Genomic DNA, 21,304 nt, shown 5'->3' on the forward strand with positions numbered 1-21,304 from the left:
GACGTTCTCGGGAAGCGTTTTGTATATTGATTCCTTACAGTATCCCCATAAAAAGAAATCAAGAGAATTAAGGTCCGGGGATCTTGCGGGCCAACGTATCGGGCCATACCGACCCATCCAACGTCCAGGACAGGAAACTGCTTGTGCGCGACGGAAAGATGTATAGGACGTGGTCGGAAGCGAGACCGAGAAATAGACACAACACTCGACACACGCGTAACGTTCACAAAAAAAATATATTTATATAAACTATTAACAAAAATTACAATTAATATACCGCACCGAATTTACCGAGAGAATTAGCCGAGTCTTAAATTACTAAGTGTCCGCAAGCAACGGTAATGAATTAGACAAAGACAAGCAATCTTTATCGTATGAACACACTTTATTCGCGATGAGCAATCGGTAAAAGCGCCGCGGTCGCGAGAGAGGAGGCTTATATACGCCTTGTAATTCTAGAATATTCGAGTACATTTGCTGTCGTTCTATTGTGATATTAAGGGCGAAGGAACGTTTACTGTAATTATTTACTTGTTTTTCTCTCCTCTCGCGCGACAGCGGTGTTTACAATTTAGACTGTTTTAAGCGCTTATTTTCGAAGGCGCGGAGTATCCGTATACTCTCGCGGCCCGGCCGAGCGCTAATTTAAATATAATTTAAAATACGCATGTTAGACCACGATATTAATTAATAAATTATATGCATGCTGCATGAGGCATGATCGAGATGCATGAATATTTTAACGCTTTTTTGTCCGCGGGTTATTACCGTTCGAATCTCGAACATTTCGCCCGCCTTGCAGTAATATACCTGCAATCGTGTTCTCAGCGCGAGAGTGGGGCACGAGCCTATTCACGCGCTCGTGCGTGACGGACACGTGGAGCGCACGTGCTCCGATTGATTTAGAGAACGGAATGCTGAATCGATCAGCTGTTTATACTGGGAGTCAGTATAGACGCGTATAGGTTAAGCTTTGCGTAGACCGTATGCTGGCGATGTGCAAGTGACTGTGAGTGTGAAGTACAATTGTGAGGAGAATAATGAAAATTTAGTGAAAAAAAATAAATGAATGTGAATATGGAATAGAGAAAAGTGTAAATTTTTTAAACGCGGACGACGCGTGATTGCGATTGCGATTCGAGTGAGTCTTCGGAGCCGTCGGTCAGAAAGACTAACTTGTTCACGGGACGCGTCAAATTTGTGGTCGAGGTGCGGACGTCGACTACGCGAACGTTACCGTCGGAACCTGGATGCAGTCGTGTAATGCGCGCAAGCGGCCACCGTGTTGGTGGTGTTATTTCGTTTCGCACGAGGCAGATTCGACCGACGCGAGCCTCCTGATTAATTCGGGACCATTTCGGCCGATGGGCCAGCGTGTGTAAGTATTCGCTGACCCACCGAGACCAGAAATGGTCCTTCATGTTTTGCAGGAGCTGCCACCGTGAGAGACGTGCCGACGGCTCTCGTTCGAGCGACGGTTCGGGGATCGCCGAGAGAGCGGAGCCGACCAGGAAGTGACCAGGTGTGAGTGCGGCTACATCCTCCGGATCGTCAGACAACGGCTGCAGCGGTCTGGAATTGAGGCAGGCCTCAATTTGGGCTAGGAGAGTAGTCATCTCCTCGTCTCGTAGGTGAGGGTGGCGTCACCGATGACTCGCCGAAGGTGGTGCTTCATCGCTTTCACGGCAGCTTCCCATAAACCGCCGAAGTTAGGTGCAGCTGGCGGGTTGAACCGCCACCGGATTCTTTCCTGGGCGGCGAAGGTTGCGATGCGATGTCCGTCGGCACTGGCGGCGGAAAATAGTTGCCTAAGCTGCTTATCGGCACCCACGAAGTTGGTGCCGCAGTCGCTATATAGCGAGTGGCAGACTCCTCGCCTGGCGACGAACCGACGCAAGGCGGCAAGGAAGGCGTCAGCGGTGTAGTCCGAGGCCGCGTCGAGGTGGACTGCTCGGGAAGCTAAACAAATAAAGACAACAATAAAACCTTTTGTCGCCTTGAGTCCGCGGCCCCCTGCTGTTCGCATCCAAATCGGTCCGGCGTAGTCTACGCCGGTATGCAGAAACGGCCGGCCTGGAGTAACTCGTGGTGCCGGGAGGTCCCCCATCAGTGGCTGAGGGAAGGGATGGCAGCCCGCCATCTGGTGCACCTTAGACACCGGCTGATGCGGCTCTTCACTAGAGCGCGACCTCGAGGGACCCAATACTCCTGGCGAAGAGAGCACAAGGTCAACAGGGTGCCGCCGTGCAGCGTCCGCTTGTGGTAGTCGTCGATGATGAGGCAAGTAAAATTAGATCTGCTTGGTAGTATGGTTGGATGCGTGGCATCATACTGCAGTGCAGCGTGTTTAAGGCGCCCGCCGACGCGTAGGAGTCCCTCACTGTCCAGAAAAGGACTTAGCTTCAGTAGGGAGCTTCGCGTCGGCAGAGGCTTTCCATTCTTCAGGTGTCTCAGTTCTTCTTTGTATGTTTCAGCCTGGATGATTTTTAACCAGGAGATCCGGGAGTCCTCTATCTCGTCGGCGCTGTTCAAGCCGGGCTGGCCATGCGCGAGGTGGTCCTGACGATGGATCCGCAGCCAGCGACGGCACCACGCAGTGATCCGGAGCAGAGCAGGCGTTGTAGCGACGAGTATCGAAGAAGCATCTCCGGCTCAGTCCTTTGTTCGGCGATGGCGGCGACGTGGGCGCGGACGCGCCTCTCTGGGAGGTCATCCTCTGGTGGCTCCTCGCAGTTGATCGTCCACGGTTGGCTCTCGGAGGACAGCCACGACGGACCTTGCCACCATAGTGAATGGTCCACAAGCTCGCTGGGGTAGAGTCCTCGTGACGCGCAGTCCGCGGGATTCTCTCGGCCGGGGACGTGGTGCCAGTGGGCGTCCGGAGTCAGCGTCTGGATCTCACTCACCCGATTAGCGACGTAAGTGACCCAGGACGAAGGGTGGCCCCGGATCCAGCCGAGAGTCACGGTGGAATCCGACCACAGATGGAGAGGCGCCTTTTCTGCGCCAATAAGAGGCACGACGTGGGCGACCAATCGAGCTTGGTCTTCGCAGCTAATAAAGTCACTCTCCTAACTCCGTTTGTGTTTGTTCGCAGGTAGATGTGACTGCGGCGTAGGCACGTTCGGAGGCATCGGCAAATCCGTGAACCTCTTGATGGGAGTCAGCTAGGGCTCCTAACCAACAAGGCACGACTAGTTTCTCCAATGCCGCTAGCTCCTCCTGGAATCGCAGCCATTTTCTGGCTTCCTCGCTTGGCAGAGACGCGTCCCAGTCGAGACCTAGTAGCCAGGTAGCCTGGATGTTGATTTTGGCCAGCACAGTCGTTGGAGACAGCCAGCCGAGTGGATCGAATAATTTGGCCGTCAAAGAAAGGACCGACCTTTTGGTGACCGCTGAGAGAGTGATCCGGTGGGTGGCGAAGGCGAAGCGGTCGTCGCACGGTTGCCATCGAAGGCCGAGAGTGGAATGACTCTCGCCGGGCAGCCACCATCTGGCCTCTTGTTGCAGGCGCGCGTCCGGTTCCACGAGGCTCAGCAGGTAGGAGGCGTTTGTAGACCACTTTTTTAGTGTGAACCCGCCCGCCGTGCATATATTTGTTTTGTCAGCTGCCTCACCATAGATTCTGCTTCCTCTTGATTCTCGGCACCGGACAGGATGTCATCCATGTAGACATCGCTCCGCAGGATGTCGGCGCCTTTCGGAAAGCGATGCTCTTCGTCCTCGGCGAGTTGGCGTAAGGTACGGATGGCCAGATACGGGGCGCATGAGAGCCCGTAAGTGACCGTGCATAGCCAGAACTCCTGGACGTCGTTCTTAGAGTCGTCTCTCCACAGGATTCGCTGCAGGCTTCGATCGTCCGGATGCACTAGGATCTGCCGATACATCTTTTCGATATCGGCAGCGAAGACGTATCTGTGGCGTCGCCAACGCAGCAGGATGTCAGCCAGCGCAGGAAGCAGATTCGGTCCAGTCAGAAGAAATTGGTTGAGAGAGTCCCCGTTCGGCAAGGAGCTCGAGCCGTTGAACACGACCCTCAGCTTAGTGGAAGTGCTGTCCGGACGCAGGACCCCGTGATGCGGCAGGTAACAGGACCTCGTTGTGGCTCAGCTGGCGCTGGTGCAAGCATCATATGTCGCAGTTCCTTGTACTTTTGCATGAACTCTACGTACATGTCCTTAAAGTCGGCATCTTTCTCTAACCTTTTCTCCGTCTGTTGCAGAGCACGACTGGCGGCGCGACGAGTCCCAGACAGATCCGGGAGAGGCTCGATCGTTGGCAGCCGCACTATGTACCTGCCGTCAGGAGAGCGCGAGTGATGACGGCGGTAGTGCTCCTCGCACTCTAGTTCCGCCTTGGTGAGGGTCGGAGATGGCCGGTGGACTTCCTCCTGCTCCCAGAACCGCCGCACCAAGCAGGTGATGTCCTCCTCGATTTGGCAGTGATGAGCGGAGATGTGTTGGCTGGGCGCCGTCGAGCTAACTGTACCTGAGAGAATCCAGCCCAACGAGGTTTGTTGAGCTACTGGATCCTTAGAACCTCCTTTTCGTAGACCCTGACGGATGATGGTCCCATATACATACGTCGGCTCCCAGTAGGATGTCGACGGGGTCCGAGGAGCAGAATTCCGGATCGGCGAGCTCCAGGTCCTCCAGATGGGTCCAGGTTCGTCTACTGCTGCGGCATCCTCCGGAAAACAGCGTCAACTTCGGCAGCACTAAAGCGTTGACGAAGGTGGGCGATTCCCCTCTGCGCGACTGCAGGGTGAGTCTCATTTTCCCCTTTGTCACTCCGGTCCTTTTCTCTCCGACTCCATAGACACTAACGGCGGCTGCTCTTCTAGGGAGTCGTAAGCGCTGCGCTAATCGCTCCGAAATGATGGAGGATTCGGAGCCCTGGTCGATCAGAGCGCGAGCGGACTGCCAGCTTCCGTGGCAGTCGAGGACGCGGACCCTAGCCGTAGCGAGCAGCACCGTTGCGGAGGAAGAGTCTGCGCCTTGAGCCACGTGAAACGTCGTGGCGGCCTCGGCTTCCCGGAATGCATCGTGAAGCGAGGAGTGATGTCGACTGCCACACGCTGTACACGTCTTCTTCGAAGAGCACTCGGAAGATTGATGCCGGCCAAGGCAGTTTGAGCAGAGCTTATGCTCACGGACGAGCTGTTTACGCGCCATCGCCGTCTTATCCTTATAGTCGCCGCAGAACATAACAAAGTGGTCCCTCTGGCAGATGGAGCACCGGCTTCTGGACTTCTCTTTTGGATCTTGGCATTTGACGTGGTGGCTCCTCGTTGATTTCGTAGTGCTGGAGCTGCTGCTGTCGTTCCTGGCCGGAAACAGCGCCTCCAACGTATGGAGCCGACGTTCTATGAAGGCCTCAAGCGAGGCGTAGCTTGGCGGACTCGTGGTGTGACTTATATCACTCTCCCATTCTCGCCTAGAGCGGCTGTCGAGGAGCTCTACGACGAGGTGGACGAAGAGATCCTCCGTGCGGTCTATCGGTCGGTCTATGCTCTTCAGGGGAGCTGACAGTTGTTTTTACTCCATGGAAAAGCCTCCTCAATTCAGCGGCGGATTCGCTTTTCATCTTGGTCAACGCTAAGAAATTATTCAGATAATTACGAGTCAGCAATCTTTTGTTCTCGTAATAATCGCTTAGAGTTTTCCAGGCGATTTCATAGTTGTCTTCTGTGGTGCTGAGGTTACGAATCAGCAGATCGGCGTCACCCTTCACACAAAGTTTTAAGTAGTGTAAATTCTCCACAGGTTTTGCTGCCTGATTCCGGCCGATGAGGGATTGGAACAGATCCCGGAATGAAGGCCAATCCTCGTATTTCCCGGCGAAGGTAGGCGGTTGGATTTTTGGCAGCGCTGTCCGAGGAGCGGGACTAGTTGTCGCGGCCGCGGTAGAGCTGGCTGCCTGTAGCTGCAGCTGGAGAGCGCTCTTCAGATCGAGCATGAGGTCCTTGTTTAGCAGGTAAGCTTCCTCGCCTGAGGACGGGATGTCCTGTTTAGCGTAGACCTCATGCTTTATTTCGTCAACCCGATCGGCTAACGTATCATTAAGAGCGTCGAATTTATCCCATAGCTTCTCGAGATTTTGAAGCCGGGCCTCCACCGCCCCGCGGGTCATATTGGCCTCGCCGAGCTTCCGCAGGTTCTCGAACGCGCGCGAGATCTTGCCGTACAGCACCGTGGCGGTGGCAATGATCGCCTTCGTGTCTGTCATTTCTAACAATGTTTCTCTGTTCCAGAAGCACTGGTCACCGACACTCAATCACAATCGCTTCCGTGGCACCGGATTCACAGGAGGTTCCGGAGGAATCCGGCTCGAAGGACCAAAAAATGTGCGCGACGGAAAGATGGATAGGACGTGGTCGGAAGCGAGACCGAGAAATAGACACAACACTCGACACACGCGTAACGTTCACAAAAAAAATATATTTATATAAACTATTAACAAAAATTACAATTAATATACCGCACCGAATTTACCGAGAGAATTAGCCGAGTTGTAAATTACTAAGTGTCCGCAAGCAACGGTAATGAATTAGACAAAGACAACCAATCTTTATCGTATGAACACACTTTATTCGCGATGAGCAATCGGAAAAAGCGCCGCGGTCGCGAGAGAGGAGGCTTATATACGCCTTGTAATTCTAGAATATTCGAGTACATTTGCTGTCGTTCTATTGTGATATTAAGGGTGAAGGAACGTTTACTGTAATTATTTACTTGTTTTTCTCTCCTCTCGCGCGACAGCGGTGTTTACAATTTAGACTGTTTTAAGCGCTTATTTTCGAAGGCGCGGAGTATCCGTATACTCTCGCGGCCGAGCGCTAATTTAAATATAATTTAAAATACGCATGTTAGACCACGATATTAATTAATAAATTATATGCATGCTGCATGAGGCATGATCGAGATGCATGAATATTTTAACGCTTTCTTGTCCGCGGGTTATTACCGTTCGAATCTCGAACACTGCTCGTTCAAGTAGTTTGTTACAATCCTGGCGTTGTGTGGTCAAGCACCGTCTTGTTGAAAGAACATTTTATTTCTTTCAAATAGTGGCACTTCTTCTAAAAAATCGGGCAGATTTTCTTTCCAAAGTTCCGCGATACCATAGGGTACGCCTATTTAGCAGGCTAGAGTCTCGTTCGTTATCGGAATTAACCAGACAAATCGCTCCACCAACTAAGAACGGCCATGCACCACCACCCACCGAATCAAGAAAGAGCTATCAATCTGTCAATCCTTCCGGTGTCTGGGCCTGGTGAGGTTTCCCGTGTTGAGTCAAATTAAGCCGCAGGCTCCACTCCTGGTGGTGCCCTTCCGTCAATTCCTTTAAGTTTCAGCTTTGCAACCATATTTCCCCCGGAACCCAAAAGCTTTGGTTTCCCGGAAGCTGCCCGCCGAGTCATCGGAGGAACTTCGGCGGATCGCTAGCTGGCATCGTTTATGGTTAGAACTAGGGCGGTATCTGATCGCCTTCGAACCTCTAACTTTCGTTTTTGATTAATGAAAACATTTTTGGCAAATGCTTTCGCTTCTGTCCGTCTTGCGACGATCCAAGAATTTCACTTCTAACGTCGCAATACGAATGCCCCCATCTGTCCCTATTAATCATTACCTCGGGGTTCCGAAAACCAACAAAATAGAACCGAGGTCCTATTCCATTATTCCATGCACGCAGTATTCAGGCGAAGGTAGCCTGCTTTAAGCACTTTAATTTGTTCAAAGTAAACGTACCGGCCCGACTCGACACTCAGTAAAGAGCACCGCGACGGGATATTAGTTGGGCCGCCCCTCGCGAGGCTAAGCCCACCGGTAGGACGTCCCACATCACGCCAGTTAAACACCGCGAGCGGTGAACCGACGGTGTGCGACACAGATTCAACTACGAGCTTTTTAACCGCAACAACTTTAATATACGCTATTGGAGCTGGAATTACCGCGGCTGCTGGCACCAGACTTGCCCTCCAATGGATCCTCGTTAAAGGATTTAAAGTGTACTCATTCCGATTACGGGGCCTCGGATGAGTCCCGTATCGTTATTTTTCGTCACTACCTCCCCGTGCCGGGAGTGGGTAATTTGCGCGCCTGCTGCCTTCCTTGGATGTGGTAGCCGTTTCTCAGGCTCCCTCTCCGGAATCGAACCCTGATTCCCCGTTACCCGTTACAACCATGGTAGGCGCAGAACCTACCATCGACAGTTGATAAGGCAGACATTTGAAAGATGCGTCGCCGGTGCTAGGACCGTGCGATAAGCACAAAGTTATTCAGAGTCACCAAAATAAACGGTGGACGAACGGCGAGCCGCCCGCCACCGATTAGTTTTGATCTAATAAAAGCGTCCCTTCCATCACTGGTCGGGACTCTGTTTTGCATGTATTAGCTCTAGAATTACCACAGTTATCCAAGTAAATGTGGGTACAATCTAATGAACCATAACTGATTTAATGAGCCATTCGCGGTTTCACCATAATTCGGCATGCACTGAGACATGCATGGCTTAATCTTTGAGACAAGCATATGACTACTGGCAGGATCAACCAGGGAGCTTCGTGTTCGGTTACTCGCAAGGGAGTAACTCGCGAGCGAGCCCGAAGACTCGTCGCTAGCTCTTTTTCGCGCGCGCGCGCGTTCGATGCCGGAACACCGACGCGCGCGCGACATGCTCGTATGTGCCATTTTATTTGCCGCCGGTCTTGCTCAACCGGTCGGCGACACTCTGCTGTGTTTAACGCTATTATGTAAAGCGTACGAGAGAACGACGGAGGCGAGAGTAAACCCCCGACGCCGCCGCCTCTCTTCTTCCTCCTCCTCTCCGTTCAAAAATCCACAAGATCAAAATACTCGTGTTCTTATTCTCCCAAATGTTATGATGCGCGGTCTCGAGAGACCGCGCGATTCACCCTGACGCTAGATCGACGATGGCGATGCTTAGACGTCGAGGACTGTTCTGTCTGGTTCGTACGCGTTTAACCGCACACGACCAGCAATAAGATTTTGCTACGGCGTACAAAGCGAGCGGGAAGAAGCAACTCTTCCCGCAAACTCGTATCCGTGGAGTAGATGCTCGGTAAGCGCGACGATTCCGCTGCTGCGTACGAAACGAGAGGGAACCGCGCGGCCAACACACTAGAGGCGTGCGCGCCACATAAGAGCCATTCGGTCTTGCGACACCGACTCGTGGCAATGCTGTGCTCGTAATAAATAAGTGTGCGTTAATTTTGCGCGCGTTCGGCGACGAACGAGAAGAGCCGCACCGTAATCCCCGGCGAAGAGGAATACGAGACGACGCGAGAGTCGAACGTACGTTCTCGCGAGACACGCAACCTCCAAGCATGAGAAGACTTGGCGCTGGCGCGTTCTGCGACGATCGTATATTATTTTATATATTCGTGGTTTCCAAATCAAACATTTTATATAAATGTTCTCTCCGTGTCAGAGTCGCGACTCGACAAAATCCGTTCTCGATCCGTTTGGGCGATTCTTCGTTTGTCAACGTCGAGAGCGCGACACAATACAATATTAATCTCTCCTACCTCTTATAGTACCCAACCGACCGGCCAAGCGGTCGGCGACGGTACGGAGAGCGGTCGAAACACGCCGGAGTGGCGAGAGACTCGAGAAAGTACGTTTACGACTCGTCCGGACTCGCTCGACTCGTTCGACGCGCCGAGCGCGACGTATCTCTTATAGTACCCAACCGGCTGGCCAGGCGGTCGGCGACGCACGGTCCTACGCACGGCCGTATGCGAGCGCGAGCGTCGAAAGGCGCGTTCAATCGAGACATTGTCGCGGAGAGCGAACAATCGAAAAGTCCTATTGTACGATAAAATATTATCACGATAGCCGTATGGCGAATGTCAAACAACGATAATTAGCATTAATTAAGAAGGAAACAAACGAAATGCCGGGACAATAAGGTATAAGCACCGACGGTACCTCCGGGCCGGGCGGCACCTCCGGGTCGGGCGGCACCTCCGGGCCGGGCGACACCTCCGGGAACTACGGCCGACCGGCGACACCTCCGGGACGGGCGGCACCTCCGGAAGACCGAATGATCTCTCGAAGTCAGACGACCGCCGGCGGTACCTCCGGAACACTTAACGACGATTTACGGCGCCGCAACGAGGAGAGCTACGTAAAAACGTTTCGGACGAAAGTTACTTACTATTCGGCGCTCGCTCGACATGAGGGCGCTGTCCGATTACTAACTCGAAACGTGTCTCAAACCCACGTGTCGGAGACATATATTTCGAATTATTACGGATGATACGCAACACGCAAGCTGCGGTGACCGCGATTACGGTACGGAACACTCGCCCGATGCGAAATCACGCGCGCGGCAACCGAGACGGCACGTTACGGGCGTGATTATACGTGCGGCACCACATAACGGCCGGCGTCAACTTGGGGACGGACGGCACCTCCGGGACGGGCGACACCTCCGGACGACCGAATGATTTTACCAAGTCCGTCGCCCGCCGGCGGTACCTCCGGGGCACTTGACGGCGAGTAGCGCCGCTACGAGGAGATAATACTACGATACGGAAATACGTTTCGGACAAAGGTTTCGTACTTTTCAACGCTCCGCACGACCGCGCAACACGATTATTACGATATCTGCTAATTTCCGGCTACCACTCGTCGGATGCACAATCTTCGAGATTCTACGACCGATACGTGGACGAATGCAGGCAGGATGCCGATAAGCGAAGCCGGAGTGTTTGCACGAATAAACTTTCCGATGCGTCCTCATTTAATTAATCTCATTTAGCTCGCTTGTTAGTGGTACAAGCGAGAACTCGGGAACAGGCGCAAGTTCGCTCGCGGCGCGTTGCTCTCGCCGGCAAGCGAGAAATTTTTCCAGGCCCGATAGCGGCGTGTTGCCTTGGTTAGCGGGCGACACCTCCGGCCGCAACCGTTGCCCGTACCAAAGTCCGATCGCGGCGTGTTGCTTTTGTAAGCGGGCGACACCTCCGGCGGCACGCGCCGCCCGTGCCCCAACTCCGATCGCGGCGTGTTGCATTCGTTGGCAGGGCGACACCTCCGGCGGCACGCGCCGCCTGTACCCCAAGTCCGATCGCGGCGTGTTGCATTTGTTGGCAGGGCGACACCTCCGGCGGCACGCGCCGCCCGTACCCCAAGTCCGATCGCGGCGTGTTGCTTTTGTTGGCGGGCGACACCTCCGGCCGCACAAGCCGCTTTTTTCAAGTTTGCTCGCGGCGTGTTGCTTTCGCCGGACGAGCGACAAATTCTTCCAAGTTTGCTCGCGGCGTGTTGCTTTCGCCGGGCGAGCGAGAAATTCTTCCAAGTCCGTTCGCGGCGTGTTGCTTTGGCCGGCGAGCGAGAAATTCTTCCAAGTCCGTTTGCGGCGTGTTGCTTTCGCCGGCGAGCGAGAAATTTTTCCAAGTCCGTTCGCGGCGTGTTGCTTTCGCCGGCGAGCAAGAAATTTTTCCAAGTCCGTTCGCGGCGTGTTGCTTTCGCCGGCGAGCGAGAAATTTTTCCAAGTCCGTTCGCGGCGTGTTGCTTTCGCCGTCGAACGTGTGGAGTTTCGTCTAACCGACAAGACGAATCCCCAAGCCGAGGGCTGAGTCTCAACAGATCGCAGCTTGGTAACTGCTCTACCGAGTACAACATCCCGCCAGGTACCTAAGTCGTCTAAAGACGATTCCGAGTCTCGACATCGAACTTGCGAAACCCATGATCGACCGTTAGACGCCGTGCCGTCGTAGCGGTGAGATCCCGGCGACGGGCGATGGCGCCGTACGGCAAACCGGGCTCGTGCGACGACCGGCCCGAGTACCGGCCGCCTAGTAGTGTCACATTGTTTTGACACATTGCGCCTTTTGACTCACGAGACTCCTAGAGATATCATTGCCACCTTCGACTGGAGAGGATACGGCTTTAGAGGCGTTCAGGCATAATCCCACGGATGGTAGCTTCGCACCACCGGCCGCTCGACCGAGTGCGTGAACCAAATGTCCGAACCTGCGGTTCCTCTCGTACTGAGCAGGATTACTATCGCAATGACTAGTCATCAGTAGGGTAAAACTAACCTGTTTCACGACGGTCTAAACCCTTCTCGTTCCCTGTTGGCGGGTGAACAATCCGACGCTTGGCGAATTCTGCTTCGCAATGATAGGAAGAGCCAACATCGAAGGATCAAAAAAGCGACGTCGCTATGAACGCTTGGCCGCCACAAGCCAGTTATCCCTGTGGTAACTTTTCTGACACCTCTTGCTGAAAACTCTTCAAGCCAAAAGGATCGATAGGCCGTGCTTTCGCAATCTCTATGCGTACTGAACATCGAGATCAAGCCAGCTTTTGCCCTTTTGCTCTACGCGAGGTTTCTGTCCTCGCTGAGCTGGCCTTAGGACACCTGCGTTATTCTTTGACAGATGTACCGCCCCAGTCAAACTCCCCGCCTGGCAGTGTCCTCGAATCGGATCACGCGGGAGTATTAAAGGCGATCGGCCGAGGCCTCACGCCACTCTGACACGCTTGGCTCTAGAACACAGTGACCGCCGGGGCGCGAAGCCCTCGGGGCACGCGCTCCGCCTAACCGAGTAAGTAAGGAAACGATGAAAGTAGTGGTATTTCACCGGCAATGTTGCCATCTCCCACTTATGCTACACCTCTCATGTCTCCTTACAGTGCCAGACTAGAGTCAAGCTCAGCAGGGTCTTCTTTCCCCGCTAATTTTTCCAAGCCCGTTCCCTTGGCAGTGGTTTCGCTAGACAGTAGATAGGGACATTTATTATTTATTATTTGTTGCACCCTTCATTTCGCGGCTCCCAATGTTATATCATATCCGCTTGTTTTATCTAATGCTTAATTGTATTCATCTAACTCGTTCACATAATGTGATCGTATAGGTTCAAGTGGTTATGTATAAGTTTATTTCTTTATAGAAATTTATTAAGTTCATTATTGGCTTCTTAGCCGTCAGTAATTCGTACTAACGTTTCCATCCCCGCCACGTGGAGGCGAGCCATTCTACTCAGCGAAACCATTTCCATATTTCATATGTTTTTTCAATAAAAACAACAAATTCTTTGTAACTTTCTTTCGTTTTAATAAGTCTTTCCATATCAGAAAGACATTCATTTCTCAATTCCCTAATTCGTTCGTTTCTTAAATGTTCATATTTTATACAAGAGAAGATAATATGATATACTGTCTCCTCATCATCGCAATAGGGACAGGATGGTGTTGAACTTCACCCCAATCTGAATAGTCTATCGTTTGTAGAACCGTGACTAGATAGTATGGAGAACATCTTCTGATTTGGAACGAACCAGGGATTTTTTCCCACGAATGTCACATTGGGAATATAGGTATATGTAATACGGCCCTTGAGCGAATTTTTCCATCTGTGTTGTTACGTTTCTTCTAACTTTTTAACAACTTGGGACTTTAATGTTTTTATGTACTCCTTTGTTCTTTCTTCAAAAGTCGTTTTTATTTCCATGTTATCATAAATAAAATTTTTATTTTTCTTAATATTATAAAATGCAGCGTCTTTAACAGCTTGCAAGTCAATAGATAAAGTACCAGTCAGAGTTTGTAGTGCTTCAGTTGATGTTGTTCTGCAGATATTATTAGTTGCTAATATAACAAAGCGCTGGGCAGCGTCCAATTGCCTTCTAGCGTGAAAGTGAGTGGCTCTTAGATACCACGCCCCCACAGCATATAGCATAATTGGCAGTAGAAGAGATTTATATAACAGTTTTAAACATCCTCTTCCTATTCTCCATCTACTTCTATTGACTCTTTTAATTTTAGCGAATATTTTCCTGACTTTCTCCTTAGTATATCTTATATGCGGCAAAAACGATAGCTTTTCATCCATGTATACTCCGAGATACTTTATTTCTGTACAAAATTTTATCTTTTTTTGCCCTAAGAAGACTCTGGGCTTCCTTTCAGCATCCAAATTCCCTTTTAATAACACAGCCCTTGTTTTATTTTCCAATATTTGTAACCCGCTATCCGTACTCCATTTCATTATCCTGTTTATTTCCTTCTGCGCCTCTTCCTCTAATTGTTTCCTGAATTTTCCTGGCACTAGGATTAGAATATCATCCGCATATGCTATGTATTCAGATCTCGTTTCAGCTTCAGTTTTTTGTTCCACTAATAATTGGTCCATAACTATGTTCCATGCTGTGGGCCCAAAAATGGAACCCTGAGGACACCCCTTACTCAGGAGCTTGGATACCCCCAATTCACTCTCCCGGCTTGCCAATTGTACCTCTCGATTCGAGAAGTAATCCATGAACACCTCAAACAACTTCCTTGTGCAGTGCACACTCCTAATCCTGTCCAAAATCCCAATCCAAGAAAGATTGTCGAATGCTCTACTTATATCGACAAATATGCCCATTACGTACTTTGATTCGGCCGATTTCACGCTGCTGACCGCTCTGCATATTGCGTCCTCCGTTGATCGTCCCTTTATGAAGCCATATTGATTGTCGGAGCACATTTCTAGACTTTCGTAAATTACTTTGAAACGTTGTACCATGATTCTTTCGTACATTTTCCCAACAAATGACAACAGTGAGATTGGCCTGTACGGTTTAGGATCGCTCGGATCCTTTTCAGGGCTTTTGAGCAGCAGTTTTAAATCCGCCTGTTTCCATTGCTTTGGAAAGCTGTTTTTATCAAAGCATGTGTTGAAGAGTGAGTAAAGTGCGTTTGGTGCTGCCTTCCAAACTATTTTTAATATTTCCGCTGTTATTTTATCCGGACCAGGAACTTTTTTCTTCTTTGTTCTTTTAATTGCTTCATCTATTTCGTCCATTCTTATTTCCTGTTCCATATTGTAGTTTAAGTATTCGCTATATCTGTTCTTTATGTTTTGTGAATCCTCTGCTTCTGTACTTTCCTTTCCATCCGGCAATAATGTTTCCAAAAGTCACTTCGCCGATAAAGTCCAATCAGTTGTAAAATCGCTACCTAATTTAATCGTACTTAGGATATTACTATTTTTAATCTTTCCCATCATTAGCTTGTATGCCAGTCCCCAAGGGTTTTTCGTAGTGTTCCGGTTCACGAAATCATTCCACGAGTCCTTTTTTGCCTTCCCAATCTCTCTCTTGTAGTCCCTTCTTAGTCTGCAGTATATATCAAAACTGTATTCATACGCCTTTTCATATTTAAGTTTCCTGTACCGTTTACAGCTTCTACGAAATGCCGCCAATCTTTTCTTTATGTTGGTCAGTTGTTCGCTCTACCACGGTACTGTTTTCCTAGACAGAGGTCTTCTCCTACTTAGATTGCTACTGCATATAAGATCAATCTTTCTATTAAATAGATTAACGGCGTTCTCCGGACTTGTATTTGTGATTTCTTTACAAAAGGTCCCATTGAGTTCTGATTTAATAACATCGCCAAACTGATCCCAATTGACCTTCTTTAAGTTATAGAGTTGTCCTGTGATTACCTGATTTGTTTCTGAATTTTTATTGTTGTTATGTTCAAAGTATATACAATTATGGTCTGAGGAAGTCATTTTCGGGAAGACCTTCCAATCATTAATATCCTTCAGGACTCCACTATTCACCACAGTCAAGTCTATATTGGCCTCTCCTATTATAGTAGAGAACGTTGGTTCGTTTCCAGGCTGATTCAAAATGTATACATTTTTATTTATTAGGAAATCCTCGAGTAATTCGCCTTTCGCGTCGTTCTCTTTGCAGTACCAAGTTTTGGAGTGAGCATTGGAGTCCATTGATATGATCATGTCGTGGCTTTTGAACGTTTCTATTATAGTCTCCAACTTATTAATAAAATAGTTTAGCTCCATGGAAAATTGACAATAAACTGATACCAAATATAAGTTTACTTCATTATGTATTATATGTGCGCAAGCTATATGTTCGTCCGTAAACTGTTCGATTTTTGTGACAGTTATTTCCTGATTATATACAACTATAGCAGCTTTTGTATCTGTCACCTTATTACTTTGAACAACTCTTGCACCAAGTGAAGCGCAGCCTTTGACTTGTCCTTGGAATACGTATGGTTCTTGTATCAGACACACATCAATGCCTTGTTCCTCTACTTTTAATCTTAATTCGTATGATGCCGTCTGCGAACGGCCAACATTTATTTGAAAGAATTTTATCATTATGTATAATCTATTTTATTCTTTACGATTTCAGTTACTCTTAGATACTCCGGGCATCTCTTGTCACTTACAGTATGATGTGTGTCTTTCCTTTTAGCTCTTGTACAATTAGCGCAGACTGCAGATTTCTCTCTCTCTCTGAGCAATTGGTGCTTATATGGCCCGCCCTTCCCCCCCCACAGTGTCCACAAGTGGGGGTCTTTTCCTTGCAGTGTTTAACACTGTGGCTTAAGCCTAGACAACGGAAGCACCTAGTCAAGGCTAAGTAATCATTAACCTTGTATGATCTCCAGTCAATATATAGTCGTTCTTGCTCCAAGAGTTTTCTTCTTATCTCTCCTGTCACCTCTATTACCCAGTTATTAGTATTTCTGGTTTTAACAAATGTGTTGTATCTGTATTTAACCCTGCTTTCATTTTCCTGCTTGGCGATTCCAAGTTTTCCAACATTCTTAGACCAAAATTGTTCCATAAACTGCTCCTTTGTGACCGACTTTTCTACGTCATATACTATCATACTGGGTCCAGTTTTCTTAGGCAGCTCTGTTTTCAGCCCGCATTCATTGTCTTCTATTATCTGCTGGATCTTTTTTAATTCGTTTCCACCTTCCGTTTCCACTAGAATGCCTCTGTCTCCCACCTTTCTCATTCTTTTAATCCTTATTTCTTTAATTAACGGATTCATTTTCTTTGTAAGTTTTTCTTTGACATCCTCACACGTTAAATTGTCCTTTTCATTTAAAGGCTTAACAATCATTACCGAAGAATTAGTCTTGAATCCGCTTTTTAGTGTAGTACGTTGGATAATTTCTTTTTTTTCTGTTTCAGATGCTGCTGTTCCGGACCATGGAGTGAACGCCACTTGAACATAGGACATCGAACTGATAGAATTTTTCGATGCCAGGTAAGTACACTTTAATTTTTCTCTCTCAACGATACTCTCTTGTAATTTCCCTTCTAGTAGCACCCACTTAGACAATATGAACTTAATTGTATTCTTATTGATTTTATTGTTTTCATTAAAGAGAAACTCTTCTAGAGCTACTCTTTCAGATCTCACTTCTTCTAGCGTAACTTCCTTGTCGTCCTTTTCAACTTTCGGTGAGCCTTTTTGTTCCAGTTTCTCTCTTTCCACACTATTCGCACTGCTTTTTTGAACAGGTTCAGGAAAAATAAATACATTATTATCATCAGTTTCTCTGGTATTTTTTAAACTGGGGCGTTTTGTCGTTTTTTTTTCAGCCGGAGAGTCGTATGCCTCCTCACCTTGTTCAAGCAAAGCGCTAAAGCAAGGCCTATTTATTCCTCCAGTTATTATTTTCGCCGATGGTGGTGGTGATCTGGGAATAGACTCCCTTCTCTTGAACGGGTCCTGTTCTTTATCTCCGGGTTTGTGTTTCATCGTTAACTTTGGTTTGAGTGTATTTTTAGTTTTTTCATTTTTCTCCATTTTTCATCCCACGAGTATGGTAGGAACAAGTATCAAGTGATTCAGAGCCTCCATGATATCACCAAGCCTAGCTACTCTGGGGGGTCGGCAGGTACCCCAGAGGGAACGTTTGCGACCGCGCTGTTTCACGTCTTCGTGGCCAAGCAGCCATCGGCACGTTGCCTTACACCTTGGCTTAAGACGTTTGGTGCATTCTTAGTCTGTCCTCTCCTTCCAAACTCATCCGGCAAGGTTGAACCTACCAGGGGCATAACTCCCGCCGGCATGACTTCGAAGGTGTGTTCGCGTCGCATGCCCTAACATGCTCCTTCTCACTCCAATGCGCTCCAATACGTTCGTGTCACCGGAAACAAGATGGCGACTAGATGTTCGCGTCACGTTAGAGCATACTCTAAGGAGCAATTAGGAGCACGCTCTATTTGCCTCACCTTCGAAGGTGGTGCATTTGGGGCTATTTTATCGCGCATGCGTGTGAAGCTTGTACTGTAAACAGTATCCACTGCTCAAGAGTCGGGTAGTCCAATAACCTCGCTTTTATTATTCGGCTACGCCGTCACTGTCTTGATATTTCACAATGGAAACTTCTTTTAAGTATTCAGGTAAGAATTTTATATATGATGCTGATTACTTAAATACTCATAATACTTTTTATATTTTTACTTAATTAACTAATAAAATAAATTCTAAGAGATAGATTAAATGATTTTATTCTAAGATAATTTAAATTGCATAAATATTGTACTATATTAATAGTTTTATTTTTCAGCTGTGAAACCTAAACTGGTATCATTAAAATTAATTAAGCCTCCCCAGACTTTTGCGTGTACTTCTGTTGTAACTGCTACAACAAACTCGACACAGTTCCTAACCACAACTGCGCCTTTGGATTCTGTACTGAATAAAATAAGTTTTTCTACAATTCAACCTCAGACTATAATCCACGAGAGTCCTTCTGTTACAGTTCCTGTAACAAGCTCTATGCAGTACACACCTACAACTTTGTCTTCACTAGACTCTTCAATTGTGAATGCTTTACTAAATAAAGCAGGTCCTTCTGAAATTCAGCCTTAGATTAAAATCCATGAGAGTTCTTCTGTTACGATTCCTGTAACAAGCTTTATGCAGCACACGCCTACAATTGTGTCTTCATTGGACTCTTCAATTATAGACTCAGATAATGAAAAAGAGAATACTTCTGGTGTCAATAATGATGGCTATTTTATTTGGGACTATAAAACCATAATGTTGTTTTTCACAGAGTATGAACAGCATGAAAAAAAATTCCAGAAAAGAAAATATCAAAGTAAAGAGGCTATGTTTCAAGCGATAGCAGAATCCTTCCAAGAAAGAGGTTATGTGAATGCTACTAAAAATCACATGAAAAATAAATTTAAATTGTTGAAGAAGAAATGGGATAAACATATCAAACAGACCATGGGAAAAAATAGTTCTGGAAAAGGCACTAAACCTCTTCCATTTAAAGAGTAAGTTCTATCTTGTGTTTTCTGTATATAATTATATATATGATATTTTTGAATTAAACATTATAATTAATAGTTCAGTCGATTTGTTTCATATTTTTATTTTGTCATTCTTACAATATTCTGTTTTTATTAAGTAGTTAGTATTATATTTAGTATTTAATAAGTAAGTAATAGAATACATATGTATCTTTACAGTGAAATGATAAACTTATTTGGAAAAAGTCACAGTGGAGTGCCATCTTTTGTAGCTGGCCGCAATGGAATGGTTTCTCAAGAAGACATTTTGCAAAAAGTGGTCAGTCAACATTTGTCTCAGTGAGTAATCATCTCCTTAAAATGTTTTTTAATTCATTTCTAGATATATTTTTAGATATAATTTAAAATGTTTTCTATTATAGGAATGTAAATGAAGAACAATCTTCTATTGCACTAGACTCGCCACCTTCGACACCATCTGCAGTTAACAGTCAATCTCAATCAGTAATAGGTAGCAGCAAATCGTCCATGACGGATAGCAGTTGCTCATCTTTAATAAATACAAAAGCAAAAGTACGAGATGGCAAATTGGCGCATACTCTACAATCACTTAAGGAATCCATCTGTGCTGTGCTACAAAGAGAAAGTGATGCCAAACAAGAAACACGTACAAAATACCTGACGGAGCTTAAAAAATGTAATGAATTACAAATAGAACAATTACAATTGCAAAAAGAACGAAATAGTATCTTACAAAGGCAACTTAAGATACTAGAGAGAATAGAAAGTAAAAAATACTCAACACAAGAATTATCAGACGAAGAAGATTATAAAGATATAATAAGACTGAAGGTTTACTAAATTATATGTATACATAAGACATTCATAAAGTTTGTTCCTTTGCCTACTTAAAGGAGAAAATGTAGTAAAACACATTTATTAATCTTTTCTACATATAAATTCTGCGAAGTTACACATTTTTCCTGACAAGATCTGTCAGATATAGTAATTATAAAAATAGACACATTGTCTTTTAAAAAATGTTAATAAGATATTATTACAAATTTATAAAATTTATGAACAGTTTATTAAGTTTAATTTTAATTTTGTTAAAAGACAAGTGTGTTGGTTTTTACAATAATTATATCTTAATTAGATCTAATAATTAGATCTTTCATCATTGGGAATAATGTGTAACTCTACAGGATTCAAAGGTAAAAAAAAGCTAATAAATGTACACATTTTCAATCACTTCATTTTTTACTTTATAACCAAAGTTACAAACTTTATGAACATTTCACGTAAATGAAGTTATATGTATTTAAAATTTATATAATTTTGTTAATTTTATTTAAAATTTTTATTTCAAGTTGAAATAACTTTTAATTTATTAAAGTTTATTTTAGTTTTTTATTTATTTATTTTCTGTTATTTTGATAAACAGCGTGACAAAGCTGTATCAAGCTCTGCAAGAGAGGAAAGCTACATTTACTTATTGAGTTCTTTTAGTTGAAAAAAGCTGCATTTATTTATTGAGTTTTTTTAATTGGGAAAAGCTGCATTTACTTATCGAGTTTTTTTTTACATAATAAAGCAGCATTAATTACTTGCAGTCAAGCGTACAAATCGTGATCGAAAATCAAAACTGTCATTTCTTGTTCAATTTACATTTTTTTGTTAATTATCGATAAAAAATCATAATAAAATATATATTTGCATTATGCAGTTATATTTCTCTATTTGTATGAAAAATAGGCGTATATGACAATAAAAGACTGATGTATGGATAAATTTTTAACAAAATTGTTTTATTTGTTGTCTTACATATTACATAAGAATTTATTTTATAAAATTTAATATCAAACTTTAATAATTTTTAATTAAAATGAGCTGAATAGAAGATATATAATCGTAATATTCATAATTATTAATAAATGAAATATATTTGTGTAATCGTTATGGTTATAATCGTTATAATCTTGAAACTATAATTGTACATTGTTTCCTAATTTTTATAACTAAAAAAACATAAATATTTGAAAGCACTTTGATAGTTTTGTACATTAAATACATATCATACATATTTTTAATTGAACGACACAGATTGATACAATGCAGTATGTGATATGTCGACGTTGACAACGACACGATATTGATATTTAAAAAAATAATAAACATAATATTTAAATATTAATATTAGAACATAATATTTAAACAAATTTATTTGGATACTCTTATTCAAATC

At 45.9% G+C, this 21,304-nt stretch overlaps 1 protein-coding gene and 2 pseudogenes across 2 annotated transcripts; 1 reads left to right on the forward strand and 2 right to left on the reverse strand.

Annotated features, from left to right (window-relative positions):
• Window positions 1–7,377: 7,377 nt before the first annotated feature.
• Window positions 7,378–8,558, reverse strand: LOC146722215 (small subunit ribosomal RNA; annotated as a pseudogene).
• Window positions 8,559–11,581: 3,023 nt separating this feature from the next.
• LOC146722216 (large subunit ribosomal RNA) lies at window positions 11,582–13,509 on the reverse strand (annotated as a pseudogene).
• A 4,378-nt stretch (window positions 13,510–17,887) lies between these two features.
• Window positions 17,888–20,138, forward strand: LOC146722217 (uncharacterized). 2 transcript variants are annotated; one of them, XM_085485177.1, is made up of 4 exons: window positions 17,888–18,198; window positions 18,366–19,083; window positions 19,279–19,398; window positions 19,482–20,138. In XM_085485177.1, the coding sequence occupies exons 2-4, from the start codon at window positions 18,719–18,721 to the stop codon at window positions 19,918–19,920; spliced, it is 924 nt and encodes a 307-aa protein (XP_085341303.1). In that variant the 5' UTR covers window positions 17,888–18,198; window positions 18,366–18,718; the 3' UTR covers window positions 19,921–20,138. The 2 variants fall into 2 exon arrangements, with proteins under 2 accessions (XP_085341303.1, XP_085341302.1); XM_085485176.1 differs by having other exon boundaries at window positions 17,888–19,083.
• Window positions 20,139–21,304: the final 1,166 nt, after the last annotated feature.

This window comes from Nylanderia fulva, unplaced genomic scaffold (genome assembly GCF_048542155.1).
Source record: "Nylanderia fulva isolate GAGA-0341 unplaced genomic scaffold, ASM4854215v1 Scaffold349, whole genome shotgun sequence".
Taxonomy (NCBI): Eukaryota; Metazoa; Arthropoda; class Insecta; order Hymenoptera; family Formicidae; genus Nylanderia; species Nylanderia fulva.

Excerpts from the sequence above, each read along its gene's own strand:
- LOC146722217 (XM_085485176.1), top strand. The coding sequence starts at position 18,719 with ATGCAGCACACGCCTACAATTGTGTCTTCATTGGACTCTTCAATTATA. Across the intron at positions 19,084-19,278 it reads AAACCTCTTCCATTTAAAGA|TGAAATGATAAACTTATTTG; the intron begins GTAAGTTCTATC and ends GTATCTTTACAG. Across the intron at positions 19,399-19,481 it reads GTCAGTCAACATTTGTCTCA|GAATGTAAATGAAGAACAAT; the intron begins GTGAGTAATCAT and ends TTTCTATTATAG.